This window comes from Talpa europaea, assembly GCF_964194135.1.
Source record: "Talpa europaea genome assembly, chromosome: 1".
Taxonomy (NCBI): Eukaryota; Metazoa; Chordata; class Mammalia; order Eulipotyphla; family Talpidae; genus Talpa; species Talpa europaea.
The window spans coordinates 4,401,908-4,426,505 of NC_140073.1; the positions used below are offsets into that span (position 1 = coordinate 4,401,908).

General features: G+C 56.5%; 1 protein-coding gene across 2 annotated transcripts; it reads right to left on the reverse strand.

The window, feature by feature from the left end:
- Positions 1-2,501: 2,501 nt before the first annotated feature.
- CAPN1 (calpain 1) lies at positions 2,502-22,655 on the reverse strand (the record flags this gene model as incomplete). Of its 2 annotated transcripts, XM_084228782.1 has the most annotated exons (21): positions 2,502-2,575; positions 2,812-2,870; positions 3,166-3,282; positions 3,793-3,871; positions 4,100-4,168; positions 4,511-4,575; positions 5,384-5,441; positions 5,530-5,595; positions 6,107-6,146; positions 6,241-6,452; positions 7,074-7,085; positions 8,467-8,645; positions 17,695-17,855; positions 17,991-18,065; positions 18,399-18,484; positions 18,815-18,898; positions 19,687-19,855; positions 19,935-20,068; positions 21,776-21,894; positions 22,160-22,229; positions 22,389-22,655. In XM_084228782.1, the coding sequence occupies 21 exons, from the start codon at positions 22,653-22,655 to the stop codon at positions 2,549-2,551; spliced, it is 2,148 nt and encodes a 715-aa protein (XP_084084908.1). In that variant the 3' UTR covers positions 2,502-2,548. The 2 variants fall into 2 exon arrangements, with proteins under 2 accessions (XP_084084908.1, XP_084084907.1); XM_084228781.1 differs by lacking the exon at positions 7,074-7,085.
- Positions 22,656-24,598: the final 1,943 nt, after the last annotated feature.

The window sequence follows — 24,598 nt, forward strand, 5'->3', positions numbered from 1 at the left end:
AGCTACCCACGGCCTCTGCGGCCGGTTCAATCCCCGGCTGCTCCCCGACCACCAGAGCAGGGTCCCACATGGCGCGCAGACCTCTCCTGCCGCCCGCTGCTCCCCTCAGCAGTGTCCTTCGGTCCTTCTGCCTGCTCTGCTCCCCACTCTGGCTCTGGTGAATTCTCTCACCCTCCCTCCCGCGCTTCTGACTGTACCCAGTGCTTGTATAAACAAACAAACAAATAAATAAATAAATGAAAACATGCCTCTATTAAAAAAAAAAGAAAAAGAAAAAAGAAAAGGGAGGCGCCCCAGAGCCCCTCACAGCCCACTACCCAGCTCTGCAGGCCCAGCCACCCTGCCCACGGTCTTCCACAGGGACCCCACCCGAAGTGGCACCTTCACCCGGCCCCTGCCCGGGGCTGAGACCGTGAGGCAGCCCAGCGCGCGGGCCGCCGTCCCCAGCGCCAGGCCCTAGATCTAGTCTGGAGCCTAAAATGATGTGAGGACAGATAGATAAGGGGGTGCTGGTGATGATGGCTGCTTGCCCCTACTCCCCCCGCAAATAACAGACTTCTCAGGAGACACCCGGAAAAAGTCCTTTAAAAATGCCCACCTAGGGGCCTCCCCGGTGGCGCAGCGGTTGAGCGCTGGGTTGCGAAGCTGCCCGCAGCCTCTGCGGCGCCGGTTCGATCCCCGGCTGCTCCCCGGCCACTGGAGGAGGGTCCCACATGGTGCGCAGACCTCTCCTGCCGCCCGCTGCTCCCCTCAGCAGTGTACTTCGGTCCTTCTGCCTGCTCTGCTCCCCGCTCTGGCTCTGGTGAATTCTCTCACCCTCCCGCGCTTCTGACTGTACCCAGTGCATGTATAAACAAAACAAACAAACAAACAAATAAATAAATAAAGCATGCCTCTATTTAAAAAAAAAAAAAAAAAAAACTTTATAAAAAAAAAAAAATGCCCACCTAGGAGGAAGGCGGCTCTCCCCTGCCCCTCTGCCCCAGCGCTCGGCCTCAGAGTCGGGGGTGGTGGGGTCCCCAGACCATTTAGATTCAGGTCCATGCCGACCTCTTGTCCAACAAAACCCAACACAAAGAAGGCTGAAGTCCCCACACTCACCCACCCGCCCCAGCCGCACAAAAGGGTCCAGCTCCCTGATGTGACATTGCTCCTATTACTATGTTCCCCCCACCCCTGCCAACCCCCAGGCCCAGCAGGCCCTGCCTCCTGAAGGCAAATGCAGGCCCAGGACAGCCCGAACCAGAACGCATGGCAGGCAGCGTCCAGACAGTTGCACTAGGGGCTCCCCTAGCACCCCCACCCACACCCCCACCTGGGCTTCTGCAATCTTTGCTCTGAAGGTGCTGCCTCAGTTTGGGCTCCCCTCCCCCCATCATGTCCTCTCTCCCCTCCCCTCAGTCTTATCTCTGGTAAGAAAAGGCCGGCTCCAGGGCTGGAGACACTTACATAAGCTGCAGGTGCGTGGGTTACAGAACAGCCCCCCACACCCACCCCGGGGACCTGAGGAGACTCTGCTGTGGGGAACTTCCTGGGGGGTCTGGTTTGTGTAAGTAGAGGTTTGGGTTTCAGTGGGAGTGTGCAAGAAGCCAGAGGTCACGCCTCTGGGCCGCAAGGGGGGGTGCAGGGGTGGCAGGGCCACGTGGCCTCAGCAGCGCAGTCCAGTCCCTGCAGCCGGGCCCAGAGCCCATTGTCCCTGACCTCCCAGAGCCACTTCCCAGCACATCGCCCCAGGGTGATGAGGACAGAGGGGGTTGGCGGGCAGGGGAGGCCGAGCTGCTGGTGTCTACTGGGGCAGCAGGTTTGGGGAGAAGCACACACCAGAAACAGAAGTGTGGTCTTTCCCTTTATTATTTGGGGTTTCTCTGAATGGAAATGAGACCCTCCCATCCCACAACCAGGTGCTTCTTGCACCCCCATAACTGGTGCACCAGTCCCTGAAGAGTCCCTTTTAATATCACCAATATAAAAAAGGGGAAGGAAGTGGACAAGAGGGAAGGCCTGGCCCTGGCCCTGCTTCTTGGTCGGCACCCGGGCAAGATGGGGAGGCAGGCCGTGGGCAGACGGGCACTGGCTTCCGCAAGAGAAGGGGCAGGCGTTTGGAACCTGGGAGGGCATAGGAGAGGGGGCTCGGCACATCCAGGTGGTAGACGCTGCAGAGCTAGTGGTTATGGTTGACAGTCAGCAGGTGAGGCCAGGAGAGTGGCCGCTGGAGTGAGGACAGGTGACACATCGAGATGCCAGTGCCCGGGGCTCTCAGCTCTTTCGGGAGCCCCATCCTGAGGCAAGAACAGGCAAAAGCTGCCTCCCCAGCATGGTAATGGCTGGGCCAGGGAGTCCATCTGAGCCCATGGACTTAGTCCCTCTGAGTCCATCTCTGTCCAGAGCTGATGACTGTGGCAGCAGGGAGGGGAGGGGACAGGAGGACGAGGCTGCCTCCCACTCGGAGGAAGGCACTTGCAGCTGGCGTGGCCTGCTGTGGCTGGGCAAAGGCATGGCGTGGCAGACGAGGAGAGGGCCAGGAGACAGCTGGGGGGACCGAGCTCCCTTATGCAAACATGGTCAGCTGTAACCACTGCCAAGTGGAGAGAGGGATCAGCAGGGGCAACAGAACCCCAAGCCCGTCCTCGCCCCCTTAGAACAGGTGGGAGAGGGACCTTCTTGTTCCGGGAGCACCTTGACCCGCTGCCCTCCCTTCCCAGGACCCTGCCATCCCCACCAGTCCTGCCAGGGTTCAGGCGGCCCGGCCATCTGGAGTGGATCCCCCAGGAGGCTCAGAAAGCCCCTGCCCCTGCCCAGGGCAGTTCCTACCTTAAACAAGTCAAAGGTCACCACTCCATCCAGATCTGTGTCCAGAGCTTTGAAAAACCCTGTGTGTTAAAAAGGACCCCATGGTGGGAGAGCTGTGGGGTGTGCATACATGGCCGGCGCTGGCCCACTACCTACCACCTCCCCCTTCCTTCCCACAGCACCCCAAGCCACAGCAGCCTGGAGGTGGCACCCCTGCTGACTGAGAGCGCCCACCCCCCATCCCTGGGTCCTGGCCCTCAGTCTTCCGGTGCCAGGCAGAGGCACCCATCCCCAGTCTCTGGACGTGGCCCAGGGATGTGGGTGGCTGACGAGGGACGCGGCGCAGGCACAGCTGCAGGGAGAGGGGACACTCACGGAACATGGTCTCCAGCCGCACAAGGCAGCACACGAAGTTGTCAAAGTCCACGGCCAGGTCGGGCTCCGAATAGCGTGTGATGATGAGCTCATACAGCTTCTTGTTGAGCTTGAAGCCTGGCCAGGGAGTAAGTGAGGACCGGGGAGGTGCGGCCCGGCCCAGGGGACGGGGTGGGCCTGTGGCTCAGGCCCTGCAGACTCCTGGGAGGGTCAGCCACTTGGGGGGCAGGGCTGGGCCAGCAAGGGCAGGGCCCACCGGGCCTGCAGGCCCCGACTGTCCAGGGAAGCGGGAGCAGCAGTGGGGTCCAGTGCCATTTGTTGTGAACACTGGTTCTACTGTGATGTGGGACTGTGGGGGCCCTCCCTCCTAAGGCTGTGGAGTCTGGCTGCGCCCCTCTCTGGCTGTGTGACCTGAAACCACTCACTTTCCCTCTCTGAGCCACACAGGGATAGCCCCTGTCCTTGTTAGGTAGCAGGAAGGACAAAGGAAAAAGCTGAGAAATCACTTAGCTCAGGAACCACTGGGGAAATGCAATGTGGCTATCACCCCATCCCCCCCACGGCCCTCATCAGCCCAGAGACCAGGGTGGGGGGTGGGGAGTGGTCACTGGCAGCCTTCAGCCTCACCTGCGGCCTCGATGGCCATCCGCATCTCGTAGGCACTCATGCTGCCCGACTTGTCCAGGTCAAACTGCCTGAAGATGGCCTGGGAGGTGCAGAGCGTAAGGGCTGGAGAGGGGTATCCAGCCCTCCCTGTGCCCCCAGGGGGAGGGTAGTTGAGGGGGTTAGGGAGAAGCGGAAAAGGTGGGTTGGTGGCCAGAATAGGTGACGGGTAGATGGGGGGGGGGGCTGGTCCACACTGCTGGCCTGAGAGCCCACGGTACAGGCCCACGGGACCCCGGAGGAGGCTGGGCTGCCAGCAGCGCCCACCTACCAGGTAATTGCGGATGCGGTTCCACAGGATGTTGAACTCCACCAGGCCCAGCTTCCCGTTGCCATCGCGCTGGGCGACCATTAAGGAAACTCCACAGCTTAAACAGGGCAGGGGTGAGGGTGAATGAAGGGGAGCTGGGAGTCCCACGCCAAGAGCAGCTGGAGGGGCAGGGGGGCAGGAGCCAGCTTCTCTGAACGGGGCGGGCAGGGGTGAGGGGAATCGCCAGTCTGGGGGTCACTGGGCTCTGCTCCACCTCTCATGGGCCTCACTCTCCCCACCGAGGCAGGCACTGAGTGGATGCCAGTCCGTCCCTGAGCAGAGCTTCATGGCTTCTCTGGGCTGTTCCCAGGCCAGGTCGCGCGCCCTCCCTGCACCCCACCCCGTGCCGAGGGGTGCACGGCAGAAGGATACGTCCATGAGGTTGACCATGCTGCGGCAGGACTCCGTGCTGAAGCCGCTGGTGCGCAGGTCCTTGTCTGCAAGAAAAGCCGCAGCTCCAGCCACAGCCCTGTGCTGGGGGGTGGGTGCGGGGCGGGGGGGGTGGCGGTGGAGAGGCAGTCCCTGCCCACCCCGCGTGTCAGCTTGAGCGGCGCGGGGGCGTGCAGTGTTCGTGTCATCGGGAAGAAACAGCCCAATGCTTGAGCGCTCAAGCTGGAGTCTCCGCAGCCAACACCGCGACTGGACCAGAGGGAAGTGAACGGGGTGCTGTGCTCGCCCCAGGGAAGGAGATGCAGCGGAAACACGGGGCGAGGGTGCACCGGCAGCGGTGGGCTGGCTGGGGGCAGGAGGCTGAGGAGAGGGGATCTGGGACGATGGAGCAGCGTGGCCGGAAGGCAGAGGGCAGGGGGCAGAGGGCGGAGGCAGGAAGCGGCAGGAGGTGCAGGGGACGCTGGGTGCTGCCGAGGCGGGGGTGGGGGCACAGGGAAAGCTGGGGGTGCTGCCTTCAGCTGCACATGGAGGAGGGGACGCACTCGGAGCTGGGGCTGCAGGGTGCCTTTGGCAGGGAGGGGAGCCTGCGTCTTGGCGCTGGTGCTGTGGGTCGGCCCAGCCAGGGCAGCAGGGCCACGCTGCCCATCACGCTGGGCACTGAGCGCGAGCAAGGGGGATGGCCCCGCGAGGCTAGCGAGGTGTTTGGAGGAGAAGGGGGTGGGCAGGACTCGGGAAGGCGGCCCTCCCGGGACATCAGTGTGGGGGGATGGGCTCAGTGTGAGCGCAAAGCTGGGTTCTGGAGTTTGAAGGGAATGGGGCGGGCAGGGGTGGAAAGCAGCCCGCGGGGATGCCCACGTTTGCTGATGATCCTGTTCAGGATGGTTTGCAGCTCCTTGACGCTGATCTCCAGGTCCTGGGGAAGAGGGAGATGGAGGGCCCACGCTGGGGAAGGGCCCCTCGGTGCCCCAGCACACCCTGCCACCGGCTGCACCGCGACCTACCTCCCCTGCCAGTTGTCTGAAGAGGGTCTTGAAGTTGTCATCAATCTCCTCCTCTGAGAGCACGCGCTGGATGCAGGGGGAGGGGCAGGTTAGGGCGCCTCCGCCCTTCCCACCCCTGCAGGGAGGGTGCCCCAGGGGTGGGGGGTGGAGCCACCTTTCTTCGGTTCTCATCGTCAAAAGGGAACCTCCACCCCACTCTACCCCAGGCCGCGGACGCGGGGCTGAAGGAGGGTGCGGTTTGGCTCAGTGCTGAAAGGTGAGACCTGGGCCCCTGCCTGACCCTGGCCCACTTCCTGAACCTCTCAACTGAGGCTTCGTTGAGAGGGGAGATGGGACACCCCCACAGGGCGGTTGTGGAGGAAATGGTATGACACAGATAAAGAGTCCAGCAGGACGGGACAGAGAACGAGACTGCACCGTTATCGCCAGAAGTCCTTTGCAAACTGTAGAGTGCTGGGCAAAGGATGAGTGTTACACTTATGGCTCCAGCCAGGAGGGTTCTGCCGGGCCAGCCAGAGTCCAGGGACAGGCACCATGCAGGGAGGGGACAGGCACCTGGTAGGGGCAGGGCACACACCTCATCTGGCAGGTTGGCCTGGATCTGGTCATCCAGCTCCCTGCAGGGGTGGGGGTGGAGAGGGTCAGTGAGAGGGGCAGGGGCTGCGAGGGAGGGCAGGGCAAGGTTGGGGGTGGGGAGAGCCCTCGACTCACTGGGTCCCGGCCTTCTTCTCCGAGAAGAAGCGCAGCACGAAGTCGCCCTCCTTGTTGGGCTCGAAGGTGGAGGGGACCACCACGTACTCCCCGGGGGGCAGGCGGAAGCGGGTGCTGACCTCCCGCAGGTTGATGAACTGCTCGGAGCGCGCCCGCGAGGAGTTGGCCAGGAAGAAGTCACGCTTGAGGTGCACGGCCGGTCGGCCCACCAGCTGGAGGAGGACAGGAGGAGCCCTCGCTCAGGAGCACCCCCAGACCAGGCCCCAGGCTCCTGGCGAGCAGGTCGGGGCAGTCACTCTACAAATCATTCGGTTTGGGTTTCCCCATCTTGTGAACTGGGGTGACGAGCCTCAGCACGGGGTGGAGGAGAGGAGATGCTCCAGCCCCACTGAAACCACATTCTCCTTAGTGTGGCCGGGAGCTTCCTCGCCGTCAGAGTCCATTGGGCACCTCAGGTAACACCCAGGCCGCCCTAGGGGGCGCTCCCACAGCCACTTGCTCCTGTCCACCACCCAGCCCCTGGCTGATTCCCCGGCCCCTGCCCCTCCTCAATGCCCAGCCAGTGCTTCCCCGGCACAGACAGGAAGAGCCTGCTGCTTCCCCGCGGAACCAAGGTTCAAATCCAGCCCCTCACTTATCACCTGCTCTGACCCTCAGAGGAGCAATTTGCTCTCCCGCTGAATGGTGGGCGGGGAGTCCCGTGAGCAGCTAAACCCTGGTGACTCCCTAGCCCTGTAGGTGTGGGTGGTGGCCGCCCTGCTCCCCTCTGGGCACCGTCAGGCCACATGTGTTCCGGGGTTTGTAAATCCAGATGAGTCAGGTGCCACACCTACCTCTGGAGGGACCTGTAAGAGAGGAGGGGTCGTCAGAGGGGTGCTGCTGCAGGAGCGGGGATGAGGTGTGTGCTGAGCAGGGTCCCGAGTTCTCAAGATGAGGATGGTGGGATGCAGAAACTAGGAGGCCAGACCCTGGACTTGGGGTCAGTGGTGACCCAAAACTGTCCTCACATGCCAGGGGGGTCCCCAAGATCCTAGAGTGTGGGGAGTGGGGGGGAGCCAGGTTCCCCTTCATCCCTGGAATGCCCTGGGTCTCAGCCCTCAGGACAGCCCAGGGGGACAGTTAACTAGAGTGTCCACAACAATTTGCTGTCTAGGATTCAGGGCATGGGGCACGCCTGGGGCTGCCAGGAAAGTCCAGAATTTTCTGTCCCTGTGTTGAACACAGTAAGTGAAGGCGGCAGCAATGACCTCTGCGCACACACCAGACAGGGAGCTCACCGCGCCAGGGCAGCCGGCAGCCCACTGATTAATGAAGTTGAGCATGTTTTGTTTCCCCCCTCTGTCTCTGGCGAATCCTCTCACCCCCTGCACCCCTACACCCCAGAAATTCTATGCAAAAATGAAAAAAAAAATGAACAATTTCCAAAGTAGGTTACAAATAAGCCAATAGATAACAACTAAAACATCAAGCTGGGCCTCCCCTGGTGGCGCAGCGGTTGAGCGCTGGGCTGCGAAGCTGTCTGCAGCCTCTGCAGCGCCGGTTCAATCCCCAGCCACTGGTGAGGGTCCCACATGGCCCGACAGACCTCTCCTGTCTCGCCTGCTGCTCCCCTCAGCAGTGTCTTTCTTCAGTCTGCCTGTTCTGTTCCCCTCTCTGGCTCTGGTGAATCCTCTCACCCTCCTGCGCTTCTGACTGTACCCAGTGCTTGCATAAATAAATAAATAAATAAATAAATAAATAAATAAATAAATAAATAAATAAATCTTGGGGAAAAAAATTTTAACCCCCAAAATAAATAAATAAATAAAACATCAAGCTGTAAAAAGAGTTTCAACAAAACAAACCACCTTGGTGCCAGCTAAGCCAGCTGCCCCTTCCGGGAGCGGCCTTCCCGCGCTCAGGATGTGCAAATCCCACACCTTTCCCTCTCCCCGGAACATCTAAGGGTGAATTTTAGGTCTCACACCTGCGACCCGGCGGCGTCCTCTCGCGCCCCTAAGCGGAGATGGCCCGCGGTGGGTGGGGACGCCGGGGCTATCTGCACAGGTCCGCCAGCTCACCTCTGCCCCCCCCCACTCACCTCCACCCGCCCGCTCGCTTCCGCCTGCCCGCTCACCTCCACCTGCCGCTCACCTCCACCTAACGCTCACCTCCGCCAGCTGCGCTGCTCACCTCCGCCCCGCCCGCCCGCTCACCTCCACCCACTCACCTCCCCCCGCCACTCACCTCATAGACCGCGAAGCCGATGGTCTCCATGTCGCGGCCGAAACGGCGCTCGCGCCGGCGGTGCTTCTGCATAAGGGCGAGCACGAAGCTGCAGCCGGACTCGCGGCCCCCGTAGTCATCGTTCTCATCATCCACCTCCTCCAGCCGGATCTTGAACTGCGGGTTCACCCAGAAGGTGGCTGCAGGAGGCGGGGAGACGGGCATCAGACTAGGGTCAGAGCTGACCAGACCCCAAGCTTTCCCCTCCCCCATGTCCACTCATTCATTCATTCATTCATTTAGCAAATATGACTCCAAGGGACAGACACACCCGGTCCCGCCCTCACGGGCTAACATTCCAGAGCGATGAGCAGGTCGGGTTAATACCAGAACAACTGCAAGAACACTGGGGCGAGAGGTGGTCAGGGCACTGTCTTTGAGGTGATATTTGAGTTGACACCCAAAGTGGAAGAAGGAGACAAGTAGAGGGAGAACCCAGAGCCCTGCACATCGGGGGGACAGCACATGGCGGGGGACAGCCCGTGGAATGAGGCTGGGGCCCAGTAAGCAGGAGGATCCGTGGCAGAGGTTGGGGTGCCGGGTCTGTAAAGCCTGTGGGTTAACCACAGAGGAAAGAACCTTCTGACTGGTCTGCAGGATGCGGATGCATCAGGATTTTATTTATTTATTTATTATTTTTTATTTTTATTTTATAGAGTCATGTTTTGTTTATTTATTTATTTATTTAGTTTGCTTGTTTTGTTTATACAAGCACTGGGTACAGTCAGAAGCGCAGGAGGGTGAGAGAATTCACCAGAGCCAGAGCGGGGAGCAGAGCAGGCAGAAGGACCGGGGTACACTGCTGAGGGGAGCAGCGGGCGGCAGGAGAGGTCTGCGCGCCATGTGGGACCCTCCTCCGGTGACCGGAGAGCAGCCAGGGGCCGAACCGGCGCTGCAGAGGCTGCGGGCAGCTTCGCAACCGAGCGCTCAACCGCTGTGCCACCGGGGAGGCCCTGCATCAGGATTTTAAAAGGAGGAGGTGGCTGGAGCTGCCAGGTGGCGTGGCTTAGAAGAGGAGAGAAGACAATGGGGTCTGATGGAGGGACTTGCTTTTCTGGTAGTTTGATGATTCACCTGAACAACCCTCTTGGCAAAAACCTGAACATATCCTGATGGAATTGTAGCATGCCAAAGAAATCCAATCATAGATGACAGAAAAGACAAATCATTTTAGAGTGTCAGCGCACAGACAAATTCTTGACTTGAACAGCAACAACAGAAGCAGAATAAACACTAATAGAATCTTCAGTGGGAGGAGAGTAATGTCAATCTAGAATTCTATATCCAGGAGCTGGCCAGGAGTGAACACAGTATAAAGGCATTTACACAAATACTGAGAAAATGTGTCACCAAAACACCCGCACTAAAAAATACATAAAAGGATGTATCTCAGGCAAATGAAAATGATCTCAGATGAAAGCTTGAGAATAGTGAGCAAAAATACCATTATTATGTGTAAAGATACTGATCAACCAACTTTAGAATTTATTTTTTCCTCCAAGATTTATTTATTCATGCATACAAAAACCGGAGTACAGGCCAGATGTGCGGGAGGGTGAGAGGATTCACCAGAGACAGAGTGGGGAACACAACAGGCAGACTGACGAAATACTGAGGGGAGCAGCGGGCAAGACAGGAGGGTCTGCCGCACCATGTGAGTATCTTCCCAGCCAGCCGGGATCGAACCGGCACTGCAGAGGCTGCGGACAGCTTCACAACACTGTACTCAACTGCCTGCGCCACCAGGGAGGCCCAACTTAAGAATGTAAGTGAGCTTTTATGTCTTCCAAACTCAGAGGGAAAAACCAGTAGAGAGAAAAGGGAAAAAAAACAACACCTCAATCCAAAACAAAGCATAACAGGAAATATACACAGAAAATGCACAATAAGTATGCTGAAACAAATGTAAATATATCAGTAATCACTGTGAGAGTATAAATGCATTAAGCTTTCCAATCAAAGAATACAATTTTGGTGGACCCCCTGGTGGCCTAGGGGTTCAGTCTCAGTGATTTCACTGCTATAGCCTGAGTTCGATCCCTGGCCCCCTGGCCAGGGAGATGACCCACATATGGCACAGCAGATCTCTTCTGTCTTGCCCGCTGCTCCCCTTAGCAGTGTATTTCGTCAGTCTGCCTGTTCTGTTCCCCTCTCTGTCTCTGGTGAATCCTCTCACCCTCCCGCACATCTGTACCCTGTACCCCAGTTCTTGTATAAATACATAAATCTTTAAAAAATAAAATAAATAAAATAAAGTATTTAGAGTGGTGTGTGGTATACAGCAAATGATATATGTTTGAGACATTTTTTTCCCAGAACACATGGAAATTCACCATGTGGATTTCCAGTGTCAGTTTCTGTTCATTTCAAAGCTATGATCATATATTCTGACCACAAGAAAATTAAGTGAGAAGTGAATAATAAAGTAATATGAAGAGGTTATACCTGGAAGGGTTTTGAATTAATTCAGTCTTTTACTTGTATAGGTCTATTCAGATTTTCTTCCTTGAGTCAATTTTAGTATGTTTATTTCTAAGAATTGTGTATTGATCTAGGTTATCTCATTTGTTGGCATACAAATATTCATAGTATTTTCTTAAAATCCTTTGGTTTCTGTTAGTGGTTGTAATGCTCTCTCAGTTTAATTTCTGAGTTTAGTAATTCTAGTCTTTGGTCTTTTTTTCTTGTTCAGTTGGCTAAAGTTTTTTTTTTTTTTTTTTTTTTTTTTAATACAAGCACTGGGTACAGTCAGAAGCACGGGAAGGTGAGAGCCAGAGCGGGGAGCAGAACAGGCAGAAGGACCGAAGTATACTGCTGAGGGGAGCAGTGGGGGGCAGAAGAGGTCTGCGCGCCATGTGGAACCCTCGCCGGCGGCCGGGGATCGAACCGGCGCTGCAGAGGCTGCAGGCAGCCCAGCGCTCAACTTCTGCGACACCGGGGAGGCCCTAAAGATTTTTTTTAATGTTATAAGTAAGTTTGGAAATCAGGAAATATGTCTGCTGTTCAAAATTGTTTGCAAAAGTTACAATACTCAAAACAGTGTGTTACTGGAATAAGACTAGACTTACAGACTGGAAGAATAGAATTGATAGTCCAAAATCAACACAACCCATACATGGATTTTTGACACGGGTGCCAAGACCACTCAATGGGAAAATGATTATTTTTTTGACAGATGATGCTGGGACACCTGAATTTCCAGATGTAAAAAAAATTTAAATTGGACACCTCCCTCATACATATCAGAATTAACTCAAAATGAACCAATGACCTAAATTCAAGAACTAAAACTATAATCACACAAGAAAACAGAGAGATAAATGTTCATGAATTTTGACTGGTAATAGATTATTAGATATGACACTGAAGGCAAGAAGAACAAAAGAAAGACTTCCATACTTCAAAGGGCACTCAAGAAAATGAAGACAATCTGCAGAATGGAAGAAAATAGATACAAACCATCTATCCCATAAAGATCATATCGAGAATATGTAAAGAACACTTACAGCGTAATCCTAAAAAGACAACCTGATCTAAAAATGAACTATTTGAATAGACACTCCCTCCAAAAATGTACAATTGGCCAATAAATACAGTAAAAAAATACTCAACATATTAGTTACTAGGGAAATGCAAATCAAAATTTCAATGAGATGCCACTTGACACCCATTAAGATGGCTACAATCAAAGATGGGCAAAAACCACCAATGTTGAGGAGGAAACAGAGGAACTGGGATCTTCTACATCACAAATGGGAAGATTAGATGGTACTGTGCTTTAGAAGGCAGTTGGTTGGTCCTCAAAAATTTAATATGGAGCTAACATATAACCCAACAATTTCAATCCTACTTCTAGAGCCCAGAGTATATTCTGATAGAAACACACACACACACACACACACAGGAATATTCACAGCAGCATCAGTCACAATGATCCCAAGCTGGAAACAATCTATCAGCTAATAAATAAGCATAATGTAGTACATCTACAGAGGGGTGAATTCTGAAAAAGCTGAGGATGGAAGCCAGGCCACATGTTGTGTGATTCTGTTAATTTGATATGTCCAGCACAGGCAAATCTATAGAGACATAAATGATAGTAGAGGTTGCCGGGGCTGAGAAAGGGAAGAGGCTAGGGGGTGACTACTAATGGCTGACGGGGTTACTTGGAAGTAGTGACAATGTCCTGGAATTGAATAATGATAATATTTTACCACATTGTCAATAAGCTAAAAACCACTAAGTTTTACACATTGAAATGCAAATTTTGTGGTGTGTGGATTACATCACAATTCTTAAAAACATTATGTTTCAGAATTGTGTAACTCAATTAACATACACTTTGAGGGACATATATTGCCTTAAGTGCTTACATACAAAACCCCCACCAAAATTAATAAAATAACATCTAATCTAAGAAGGCATAAAATAAGATCTAAAAATAAATCCAAAGAATGCAGAATAAAAGATAATTAATAGAAAAGCAAAGATATTAATATAACAAAACACTATACAAAGCAGCCACATTGCACACCTATGTTATTGCAGCACTATTTACAATAGGCAAAACCTGGAAACAACCCAAATGCCCAAAAATAGATGACTGGATCAAGAAGATGTGGCATATATACACAATGGAATATTATTCAGCAATCAAAAAAGATAAACTCATGCCATTCGCAGCAATGTGGATGGAGCTAGAAGGAATGATGCTCAGTGAAATAAGCCAGAAGGAAAAAGAAAAATATCGGATGGTTTCACTTATAGCAGGAATACAGGGGAACCAAATAAGACATCAGTGTGAAAAATAATAACAGTACAAAACACAACAAAGCAAAACCGCACAATTATAAACCAGAGACATCCTGCAGGGGAGGAAGTGGGAGAGAGACCAGAGGGCGGGAGGGAGGAGCCCAGGGACTGAGGTGATGGCGCACGGGTGCCTTGGGGAAGGAAACTCTGTGGGGACTACACCTGAGGGGGTGGGGGGAAGCAAATATTGTTTAAAAATGAACAGTGATGTAAAAAAATAAAATAAATTGATATAAAAAATAAAGCATCATAATGAAAACACAAACAAACAAAAAGCAGCTACAGAGTCACTTCTCCATCAAGATGAATACTGACGCATCTCTCCCAGGATAAGATCGAAGAGGCAGTGCAATGTGACTAAAAGGTGGACTATCTTACAGATGAGTCATTAGAATACATTAAGGAGAAATTTATGCTAATAATTTTGAAAACAAATGATAGGCAAAAAAAATCCTAGAAAACACAGCTTATCAAAAACAGGCTCAGGAACAAACAGAGGCCCCGAATAACCCTATCACCATTAAACACATTCAATATCAATAGTTAATCTTCATACGAAGAAAAGAACAAGTCGGGCAGCTTTACAGACCAGTTCTACCAAACATGCACGTGACCGATCATGTCCATTTATGCAAACTCTTATAGAAAAAGAGAAAAGAGAAAACACTTCCCAAGCTACTATGCAAGCCAGACATGGCACCAATATCAAAACCAGACACAGTCAGTATGTCAATGGAAAATGACAGGCAGAGATCTCACTCATGAACTTGCATGTAAAATTACTGTATAAAAAAGTTACATCACAACTGTGGATTTTAGCTCAGGTATGTAAAGTTGATTTCATGAGAAAAGGGATCAGTGTAATATGCCATTTTAACAGATAATGAAAAAAGCAATAACAAATACAATTAAAAGTATCAAATGACATTAAACTGCATGAATTTGATAAAAGTCACCCATAAAAAATACCCAATAGTAGAAAAGTCTTAGTGATGAAACCTACAATAGACATTCACTAGTGAAAGCTTTTCTTTAAGAGAGGGTTAAAACTGGGTCTACCTGGTGGCACAGAAATAGCTATCAAGGTGTCACCAGCCACTGCGACATGAGTTCGATCCCTGGCCAGGGAGCTGACCCACATGGTGCAGCAGACCTCTCCTGTCGCACCTGCTGCTTCCCTCAGCAGTGTATTTTAGTACATCTGCCTGTTTTGCTCCCCACTCTGTCTCTGGTGAATCTCTGATCCCCCATACCTCTGGCCTACGCCCTAGATCTTATAGGCATAAATACATAAATATAAATATCAAAAACAAAAGAGAGGGTTAAAACCACCGTCACTCCCATTACATACTCTACAATCAGAACAGCATATTAAGTAAGAAAATGTTACAAAAGTTATAAGAATCAGAAAACAGGGGCCTCCCTGGTGGTGCAAGGGGTTAAGGCACAACCTATTAAGCTATCTGCAGCCACTGCAGCACAAGTTCCATCCCCGGCCAGGGAGCTGACCCACATGGCGCAGCAGACCTTTCCTGTCTCGCTGGCGGCTTCCCTCAGCAGTGTATTTCAGCAAATCTGTTCTGCCCCCCATTCTGTCTCTGGTGAATCCTCTCATCCCCCACACCTCTGGCCTATACCCCAGTACTTGTATACATAAATAAATACATCTTAAAGGAAACAAATGGGTCATTATTTACAGATGCTACATTGTCTTTTCAAATTGTCAACTGCCAACATACAGAATATACAGATAAATCACTGAAACTGATCGCAGTTTAACAAATATAAATAACTTAAAAGCTCAACCACCAGCGTCAGCAGCTATTACTTGAGAGATGTAGAATAAAAGTGATGCTATTGGGACCTCCTTGGCGGCGCAAGGGGTTAAGACACAACCAAAGAAGCTATCTGCAGCCACTGCAGCACGAGTTCCATCCCCTGCCAGCCAGGGATCTACCACATGGCACAGCAGACCTCTCCTGACTTGCCTGCTGCTCCCCTCAGCTGTACGTCGGTAAATCTGCCTGTTCTGCTCCCCACTCTGTCTCTGGTGAATCCTCTCACCCCCTGCATCTCTGGCCTGTATCCTAGCTCTTGTATGCATAAATAAATTAATTAAAAATAAATAAATAAATAAAAGTGATGCTATTTACAATAGCAACACGATGAGAATGGATCTACGAATAAATCTCAAACGATGGGTAAGCTCTTTATGATGAAAATATAACATTTTATTGAAAGCTATTAAAGGCCAAAATAAAGATAAGACTCAAAATTGTGAAGATGGCAATTCTCCCCAAATTGCAAAGTATATTACAAATTAAAATCTTATAATGGCTTTCCACAGAACTTGGAAACTGATTCTAAAATTCATATGGAAAAACAGATCAAGAGGAGCTAACAGACTCTTGAGGAAGGAAGTCACTCTGTCTAAGAGCAGGACTTAGAAATCTATAGCAATTAAATCAATGTGCTGTTGGCAGAGAGACAGACCAGGGGACAGAACTGCGGCCCAGACACCCATGGGGAGGAAATGACAGAGCAGGCACCGCACGGCAAGGGGATGTCTCAAGGGCGCTGTGTGTGGTTATCTCCTTGTGGAAAAACTGAAATCGGCTCCCCATGAGAAATTGGCTCCCCACAAGAGAGAAGAATTCTTTCAAAGAGACGGGGGTCCTGTGGAAAGCGTGTGGTGATTCCTTCCAATTTTAAAAAAGGAAAAACTATAGAAGCCAGCAATAGCTCTTCTAAGTATTTATCCATAGAATATGAAAACACTAACTTGAGAAGATTTACAGTCCTAGAAGCATTAGTCACAACAGCTAAGACATGCAATCAACCTAAATGCCCGCTGATGGAGGGCTGGATGAAGAAGTTACGGTACATATACTCAGTGGAATACTACTCAGCTATAAAAAAGATGAATTTTGCAACAACATGGTAGAACTGGAGGTGATTATGCCAAATGAAATAAGTCAGAAAGTTGGAAAAAAAATTCTCTCATATATGGAATATGAATAACCAAACCAAATGGAGCTAATAAATAAAAAAATAACACTTAGATTCTAAGAAAATTACAGTGATTACTAGAGGGGCAGGGAGGTGCGAGGGAAGGGCCCCAGCCTGACAGGGAAGGGCACTAGAACCTCCGTGGGGGCGGTGAGGACAGGCTCATACAATGCAGAGGGAAGATGTGGCCCTGAAATTATCATTTGTTAAGTCAATAAAAATATTCCAAAAAGCAAACAAGCAGCAGAGGGCGGTGAACCGCGCTGAGAAGCCTGCGATGAGAGGCAGTGGCGGGTGTGGCAGGGTCCACACCGAGGGCCCCTAGAGGAGAAGACGCCTCCAGGGGGGCGCAAGCTGGCCTGGGGCGGGTGACAAGGGGAAGCCAGGAGTCAGGAAGGCAGCAATTCCTGGGAGATGCTGCTCGGAAGGGGAGCAGAGAAACGAGTGGGGGTCCAGGCCGAAAGAGGGTCGCTTTCTTTCAAAACGGGGGTTCTCCATAAAGACACAGCGGTGTGAGGGGAGGGGTGAAGGTGAGGAAAAAGGGGCGCGAGGAAGAGCGGGGTGTGCCCAGGCCCAGGGGCAATCCTGCCCCCATCACAGTCGGAAAAGCAGCGAAGCCCGCGCGGGTCCAAGCAGGCTGGGGTCTAGGTGGGGACGCGAGGGGCGTCCACGCGCCAGGGCGCCTGTCAATGAGGCGCATGGCCAGGTCCCCAGGTCCAGGTCCCCAGGTCCGCAGATGAGCGGCGGAGGGCAGCCGGGGGAAGCGCAGAGCAGCGCTCACCAGCAGCGGGTCGTGGGGGCTGTGTCAAGGGGTGGCCTGAGGTTTGGGGCTGAGAACTGAACAGGAAAACACGCCCCAGCTGCGGGATCTCCCTCCCCGCACATGCAGTGGTTCAGGGCCAGTGGAGAGGGTCCGGCTGGGCAGAGCCAGGCCTGGAAGGGTGCGTCTGGCCTGGTGAGGAGCGAAGGCAGGGGAGAGAAGGCGGGTTCAGCAGACTGGACTCTGCAAGGCGGAGGGAGGCAGAGTAATGGCGCCAGGAGGGCAAGAATTGAGGATCAAGAAGAACCGAGTCACCCATGTGGCTCTAGGAGGCCAAGGAAGCTGAGGAGGAGCACAGCGGGCAGGAGGGAAGGTGAGGGGTGAGTAGGGATGGCAAGAGGTGCTGGACGGTAACAGCATCGCCCCTAGTGAGCACCCTGGGCTTAGCCCCCAGGCTGCAGCAGGCGGGGCTGGGGACAGTCCACAGCGTGCCCCTCCAAGCGGCGCCTGCGAGGGTCGGCAGGACCACCCCCCTCTCAGAGGGCAGGAGACAGGCCTCAGCCAGGAGGCAGCAGGCCCGGCCCCACCCCAACGCCCTTGGCGGTCACCTGGGTAGTTCCGGCAGCCCCCCGCGGTGCTGCCCCGCCGCCAGGTGCCCTCGTACAGCGTGGTGTTCCAGCTGCGGACGCTGCGGCTCTTGAGCGCGTCGGGGGTCAGGTTGCAGATCTCCAGCCGCGTGAACTCGCGCATGAAGTCTCGGAACGACATCCTGGGGATCAAGGTGTGGGGGTGAGTCGTGGACCCCAGGGGACACGGAGGGGTGCTCCACGGGCTAGGTTTATGGGCGTGGGGAGCTGGGGTGCAAGGTGCCCAAGGAGGGCCAGAGAAGGAGGCAGCTGCTCACCAGAACTCTCCGTCCTCCATCTTGATCCGGAGCTGCTCCCGTTCATAAGGGTCCACCTTGTTCCACTCCATGGAGCTACAGGGGAAGGGTGTTTGCTACCAAGGGCTGCTGGGCACTGCCCTGCCCTGCCTGGCCCAGCCCGGCCTCCCCTTGCCAGGGTCAGAATTGATGTCAAGGCCCATGATCCCAGTCACTGGGGTTGAGGTATAAGGGACTGAGTCAGCCACGCCGAGGCTGGTCAAGGCTAGGCGCAGGGGCCCCAAGGCTGGAGCTTTGTCAGGGTGGTCCCCCAGACCCAGGAACATGAGGTGAGCCCCTCTGCTCAGTCCTGCCCAGGGCGGTGGAGTTCCATGCAGAAATGCCAGCGGCACTGAACAGGCCCCCCGGCCAGGGTCCACTGGCCCTCACCCATCACTCCAGGCTCCCGTCCACTCCACTTCACCCCAGGGGTTCCGCATCCGGATCAGGCTCACCATCTGGCCCTGGTAGTTCACCTGTTGCCCAGAGCTCCCATTAGCACTTGCTCTGGCAGGAACTGAAACCCCTTCCCGCCATTACCCCCTCACTGAGCCTTTCGAGGAAAATCCAGTCAGGGGAAGCCTGTCTGGAAGGTACTGCCTAGAGAGGTAGCTGCACACACAGCCTTCAGGAAACCAGGGCAGGATAAGATAAACAGCTCAGGGGAGTCCCCAGAGACAGGTGAGGTGCTGCAGGAGGTTAAGGAAGAGACAGCCCCTCCCACTGCCCTGGCCACAGGCCAGAGATGCAAGGGCAGGAAGGGAGCAGAAGTCACTCAGCAGGGAAGGTCCCCACGTGGGTGGTACCTGCTTGGCCCCGGTCAAGGAGTAGGCATGGCCCTTCACCAGCTTCTTGAAGGTGACGGCCTCCATGTCCAGCACGCTGGAGATCTGCAGGAAGACCCTGCTGTGGTCGAGGACCAGGTTCCCAGGGACCCTGTCAACCTCCCACCCCATCAGGAGCCCCAGCTCTCTTGGGTCTGGACAGCCCCCCATGTGGCATGGACCCTGACCCCACTGAGTCTACCACCCCCATGCAGAAATGCTGCCCTTAGAAGGGGGGCCATAGGGGTACTCCACCAATGCTACCACTGGTGGGGGGGCCTGGGCACCTCACTTTTGGTCAGAGCTGGCCAGACCCATGAACATGTGTATGCACGCATGTACAGCAGTGCACAGCACCCCCAGCCACAGGCACACAGAGGGCCTCAAGTGGAGGGACACACTGAGCAGAGAAGAGGGATGTGGACGGGCTGGAGTCAGCTGGGACTGGGAAGAGGCCGAGGACTGCAGTGGCGCTGGAGGTGGAGTCTGAGAGTGAGGATGAGGGGGTTTGGGGAGGCGTCTCGGGAGTGAATGGAGTGAGAGCAGGGACTACGGGAGCACTGAGGTCTGAGCTGGTGACCCAGACACTGGATGGACACGGATGGCAGCAGTGAGGTAGAAATGGTGGAAGGTGGGAAAACAAGCTCTCAGGCCAGAGGTTTCAAAGATTGGGTGACGCCGGGGGAGAGGAGGGAGGCACTGAAGCCATGGACGAGGCTGGATGAGGATTCAGAGCCGGCGCGGGGTGAGCAAGGAGGTCTGGACCCAAGTCCGGGATGAGGTGAGTCCGGGTTGGGTGGGGAGCGGGGCCCACCGGATGATGAGATTCAGGGTGCAGATCTGGGCGCACTCACATCGATGGAGCAGCCCAGCAGGGAGCCTCGCTCCAGGGCCTTGAGGATGATTTGGTAGAGGTCGCTGGGCGCCTTGCGCAGCTCATACCACTCGGTGACCCCGCCTGTGAAGTCCTCAAAGCCTTCCGAGGTGCTGCCCCCCGACAGGGCCTCGTAGCTTCCATTCACCCTGCAGGAGGCGCTAGTCAGTGCCCAGCACCAGCAGGCCCCGCAGCCCCAGGGCAGCGCGCAGGCCAGACCCCACTCACTTGGCGTAGGCCTTCTCCAGCAGGGCGCTCCAGAACTCGTTGCCCTGGGCGGAGTGCACGAACACCAGCTTCCCGTCCTTGGTGGGCAGCAAGTCGTCCACGACCACGTCCACCCACTCCCCAAACTGCCACAGCTGGGGAAGGGGAGCACAGTGAGTACCCACTTGGGGTCCCCCAGGTCTGGGCTCAAGCCTCAGCTGTGCCCCGCACTCCTCGCCTGGTTCTATGATGACGTGACCTACATACAAGCTCCTGAGTGCTCTGTCCTCCTGGGCCTCAGTTTCCCCACCCACTAAAGGAACAGCAGTGCCTTCCTCACTGGAAAACTAAGCAAGAGCAAGACAGAACAGTTTTTAGGGCAGCACTACGGATATTTCTGAGGCTGACCGAGGTGCCTCTTCTGGTATGCCAGGGGCCTGGGGTCCCCCAGAACCAGCCCCCACTTAGGCCCTGCCCCCATTTCTATCCCTCCCCATTCTAAGTCGGGGTGTGTGTACCAAGGGGGAGTGATGTGGGGATACATAGGAAAACTGAGTGTGGGGCCTCCCCAGTGGCGCAGCGGTTGAGCACTGGGTTGCGAAGTTGCCCGCAGCCTCTGCAGCGCCGGTTCGATCCCCGGCTGCTCCCCGGCCACCGGAGGAGGGTCCCGCATGGCGCGCAGACCTCTCCTGCCGCCTGCTGCTCCCCTCAGCAGTGTACTTGGTCAGTCTGCCTGTTCTGTTCCCCGCTCTGGCTCTGGTGAATTCTCTCGCCCTCCCGCGCTTCTGACTGTACCCAGTGCTTGTATAAATAAATAAATAAATCTTTCAAAAAGCAAAAAAAAATGAGTGTGGAGTAAACATGTGGCATCCAAATCCTTCAACCACAAGATGGATGGGGTCCCCGATTTCAGGGTTTGCTTCAGATAGGACCTGAGCAGCAGGTTTCCCAGGGCGATAGGAATCGGGCATCTGGGCTGGAATGAACCCAGCAATAATGGAGGTGGGGTGTGCAGAATAACGAGGGAAAGCAGGGTTGTGGAGGGAGTGTTGAACGAGCCAATCCGAGGACTGAGAGGAGCGGATTGGGGGAGAGGGGGAAGGGGGCGAGGCCACACCCCTGCGGGCCAGCCTCCCTGGCAGGCTGGGAGGTGGTAGGATAAGCGGCCCCCTGACTAGATGGAAAAGGGGGGAGACGGGGGTGGGGGGGTGGGGGGGGTGGCAGGGCTGGCGCCTCAGGGCCAGAGGGTCTTAACCAGAGTGCTGGGCTGTCTCTCCCAATACCAGCCCGTTGAGAAGTCATCAGTGTGATTTGAAAAATGGGTGCAGTGCGCCAGCAACCTCAGGAGAGGCTGGTGTAAGTCTTTCCTGCAAGGCTCTGTCAGAGAAGAGGCTGCCAAGAGCGGAGTGACATACGGGTGGGTGGGCAGGGAGAGTGATGCCTTGGGGGAAGGTGGCCCCGCTTGCCACTCTGTTTGCTCCCCCGACCCCCTCCAGCAGAACTATTCTTTATTTTTCAGATGAAGAAACTGAGACTCAGGGGAAGAAAAGAATTCGCCCCAGAGGATATAACTGAAAGATCTTTCACTCTCCCAAGCACTTTCCCCCCGACACACACAAGCACCCAGGAACACTGCCAGCCGGATACCTGCCCAACCGTTTCACACATGACCGGCCCGAGGGGCAGGGAGAGGTCAAGGATTCTGTAAAGGGAGAGCTGCTTCCTGCAGGGTGTGGCCCAGTCACTCTTCAGACTGTGTCCTGGGTCCCTGAGTCCCTGGGTTCCCCCTCCTCCAGTGCCTGCTGCTGCCCCTCTGTCCCTTTGCCCACCCTCTGCCCCCAGGTGGGTACCGGTCTCCTCACCTGGAAATGGAAGATGCCAGCGTAACCATCCTGGAAGCTCTGACCGTGAGGAACCACTCGGTGCAAGAGGGTATCGTTGAGGGTGAGGGAGGCGATGGCAGCCAGGAGCCAACAGTCCCCTGCGGCAGGAGGGACCCAGATCAGGCCGGTTTTGCCAGCCTGCCCCGGCGGTGCCCACGACTGCCCAGACTGGGGACAACCCGGGCTTCCCTGGGTGGGGTGCCCCAGACTAGAGAAAAGACCCAGGAATCTGGGAAAACCAGCCCCAGCAGCGACAGCCAGAGCCTGCTTGGGCTTGTAGGAGGGAGGGGCTGGGACAGAGCCAGAAGGAACGGGCATAGGGAACCATTACGGAAAACACACCCGGAACCCGGGAAGGCCTACCCAGTGCTCCCTGGCAGATGTCTGTGCGGGTGGCTCCATCCACAATGAACTGGGGGTTTGAGAGCAGCTCCTGCAAGAGACCCGGAGCCCTGTCCTTGGGCTGTGCCTTCCAGAAATTGGCACCCAGCCACCCAAATCCCACTCCCAGCTAGGAACCTCAGGCCCTATTCCCGCTCCACCCCGGAGGGTTCTGAGGGGAACTTAGTCCCACCCCGGTGGCCCCTCTCACCGTAGGACGTTTCCATTTGATGCCATAGGTTTTAGAGGAGTTGGGGCCCAGCTCCTTGAAGCCCAGGCTCTGGGTTATTGGGGGGAAGGCCTCATCGCGGAATAGGGCCCCACTCTGCAGGCACTGAGCCCGCAACTGATCATAATCCTGGCCCAGGTACTTGATGGCGTTTTCGTGGCGGCCCAGGCCCAGCTCCTTGGCCCGCTGCTTCTGCACTTGAGCAGACACTCCGGTGCAGTACACCGGGGTGATCACCTCCTCCGCCATCCTGCAGACGGATGCGCCTACTCAGATGGAGCCCGTGTGGCCTAGAAATGGGGCTCCCAATGGTTAACGCCGCCCCTGCCCACCCTCCCTCCCCAGTCTGGGGTGTCCTCACACTGCTCCCCTCACAGAACTCAGGGCTCTGGGTGCCTCCCTAAGCTCCCAGAGTCAGAGGAGGGGCTCCCCGGCTCCCAGGTGTGCCGGCCACCAGCTTCCTAGTCCCTCACAAAGCTGCCGTCTCTCCTTTCCCAGATCCCCGCCGTCCTGGGCGGGCAATCCTGGGGTCAGCCTTAGGCAAGGTGGGGCGGGGCGGAGCCCGGGGGAAGTGGGCGAGGTGAGGGACCCCGGGGAAGGCCTCTTCCACCCTTTGTCTGGCCGTGACCCCGTCCCCCAACTTGTCAGCTCCTGTGCACCGCCGCGCCCCTGCCTGGGGGCTGAGAACACCGGGCGGCTGGATCTCACTCCCCGGGCAAGTCGGGGGCAGCCGGGCCCCGTCCCCTCCCCTTCAGCCCGGCCCTGGGACGGGTGAGGAGACACCAGCGCGGGGGGCCGGGCTGGCCGCCGCCCGAGCCTCCGCCCCGTCCCGGGCGCTCCGCGCGCCGCGCCGGGGGAGCCCTCGGCCGGGGAGTCGGGGCCCGAGGGGGGCCCGCGGGGGGCCCGCGGGGGGAGAAGCCGCAGCCCGGCGCCCCGGCTCCTTACCTGGGGAGGCGCGCTCGCGGGGCGCGCTGCGGTCCCTCGCGGTGGCAGCGCAGGGCAGGGCCCGACCAGGAAGAGCCTCCGCCCGCCCGCCCTCCCCCGGGGCCCCCCGCCCCGCCTCCCCGCCCCCCGCCTCCCCGCCCCCTCCGGCTCGCGGACCGCTTCCTCTGCGCCCCGCCTTATCGCGGCGCTCCCCACTATCTCTCGCACTCCCGGCGCCTCCCGCCCGCCCCCCGCAGCGCGCGGCCCCCCGCGAGGGGACGGGTCCGCCCGAGGCGTGTCCCCCAGGGCCGGGGCGCGCGGCCGGGGAAGGGCACGCGGGGCGCGCAGGGCCGGGCGGGCAGGGCCGGGCCGGGGTATTTTTAACCGGCGGCGGCGGCTCGAGTTGCAGGGCCGGGCGGCCCCACCCCGCGGCGCCCCGCAGGCGTCCCCGGCGGTCCGGCGCGAACCCCGAGGGGCGGGTCCTCGCGCGCCCCCTCCGCGCGGCCGAGCGGTCCCGCCCCGGCGCGGCCCAGAGCGGGGCCGAGATTGCCTCGGGCCGCGGCGCCGCCGGGAGACCCCGCCGAACCCGGGCCCGGCCCTCGGGGTGCGCGCCGCGGCCCCGCTCCCCTCCCCGGGCCCCGGGGTGCGGGCGCGGCGCTGCCACCCCACCTAGCGGCCCCGGGCGCCGGGGACCCGGCCCGCCGGCCCGGACCCGCCGCGCGACCTTGGGCGGGTGGCCCGGCCCCGGGCGGGGGGGAGAGCGGGCTGCGGCCGTCGTGCCCGCGCCCCGGGCTCTCCAGGCGTCGGGAAAGTGCGGGGTGTTCGCCCCGGCCGCCGCCCCAGCCCGGGCCCCCCGCCTGGGAGCGCCCGCGCGCCGCCCGGGGGTGGGGCTGGGGGTGGAGGGGGGCGCCGGCAGGTCCTGCGGGGAGGCCGGCGCTCGGGACCCCCGGACCCGAGATCCTGCCTCTCCGACTGCAGAAGTTGGGGTCCCCTTCCCCGCCAAGGCAGCTCCCCAGCCCAGGGGTTTCCATTGACCCCGGGAGCCCAGCAGCTGTCGGGGCGCTGATAGGATGAATGCGCAGGTTTTGCTGTTGGGGACACAATGCATACCTTTCCTCGGGTTTTAGGGCCCCATGACCCCAAAAGCTTGAGTCACTGATCTGATCTGATCCCACTCTCACTCCGGGTTTACAGAAGAAAAGGACGCGGAAGAGGCTGAGTTCTGCTGAGTCAGGGCTGGAAGCAGCTCCCGGGCTGTCTGCTCTTCA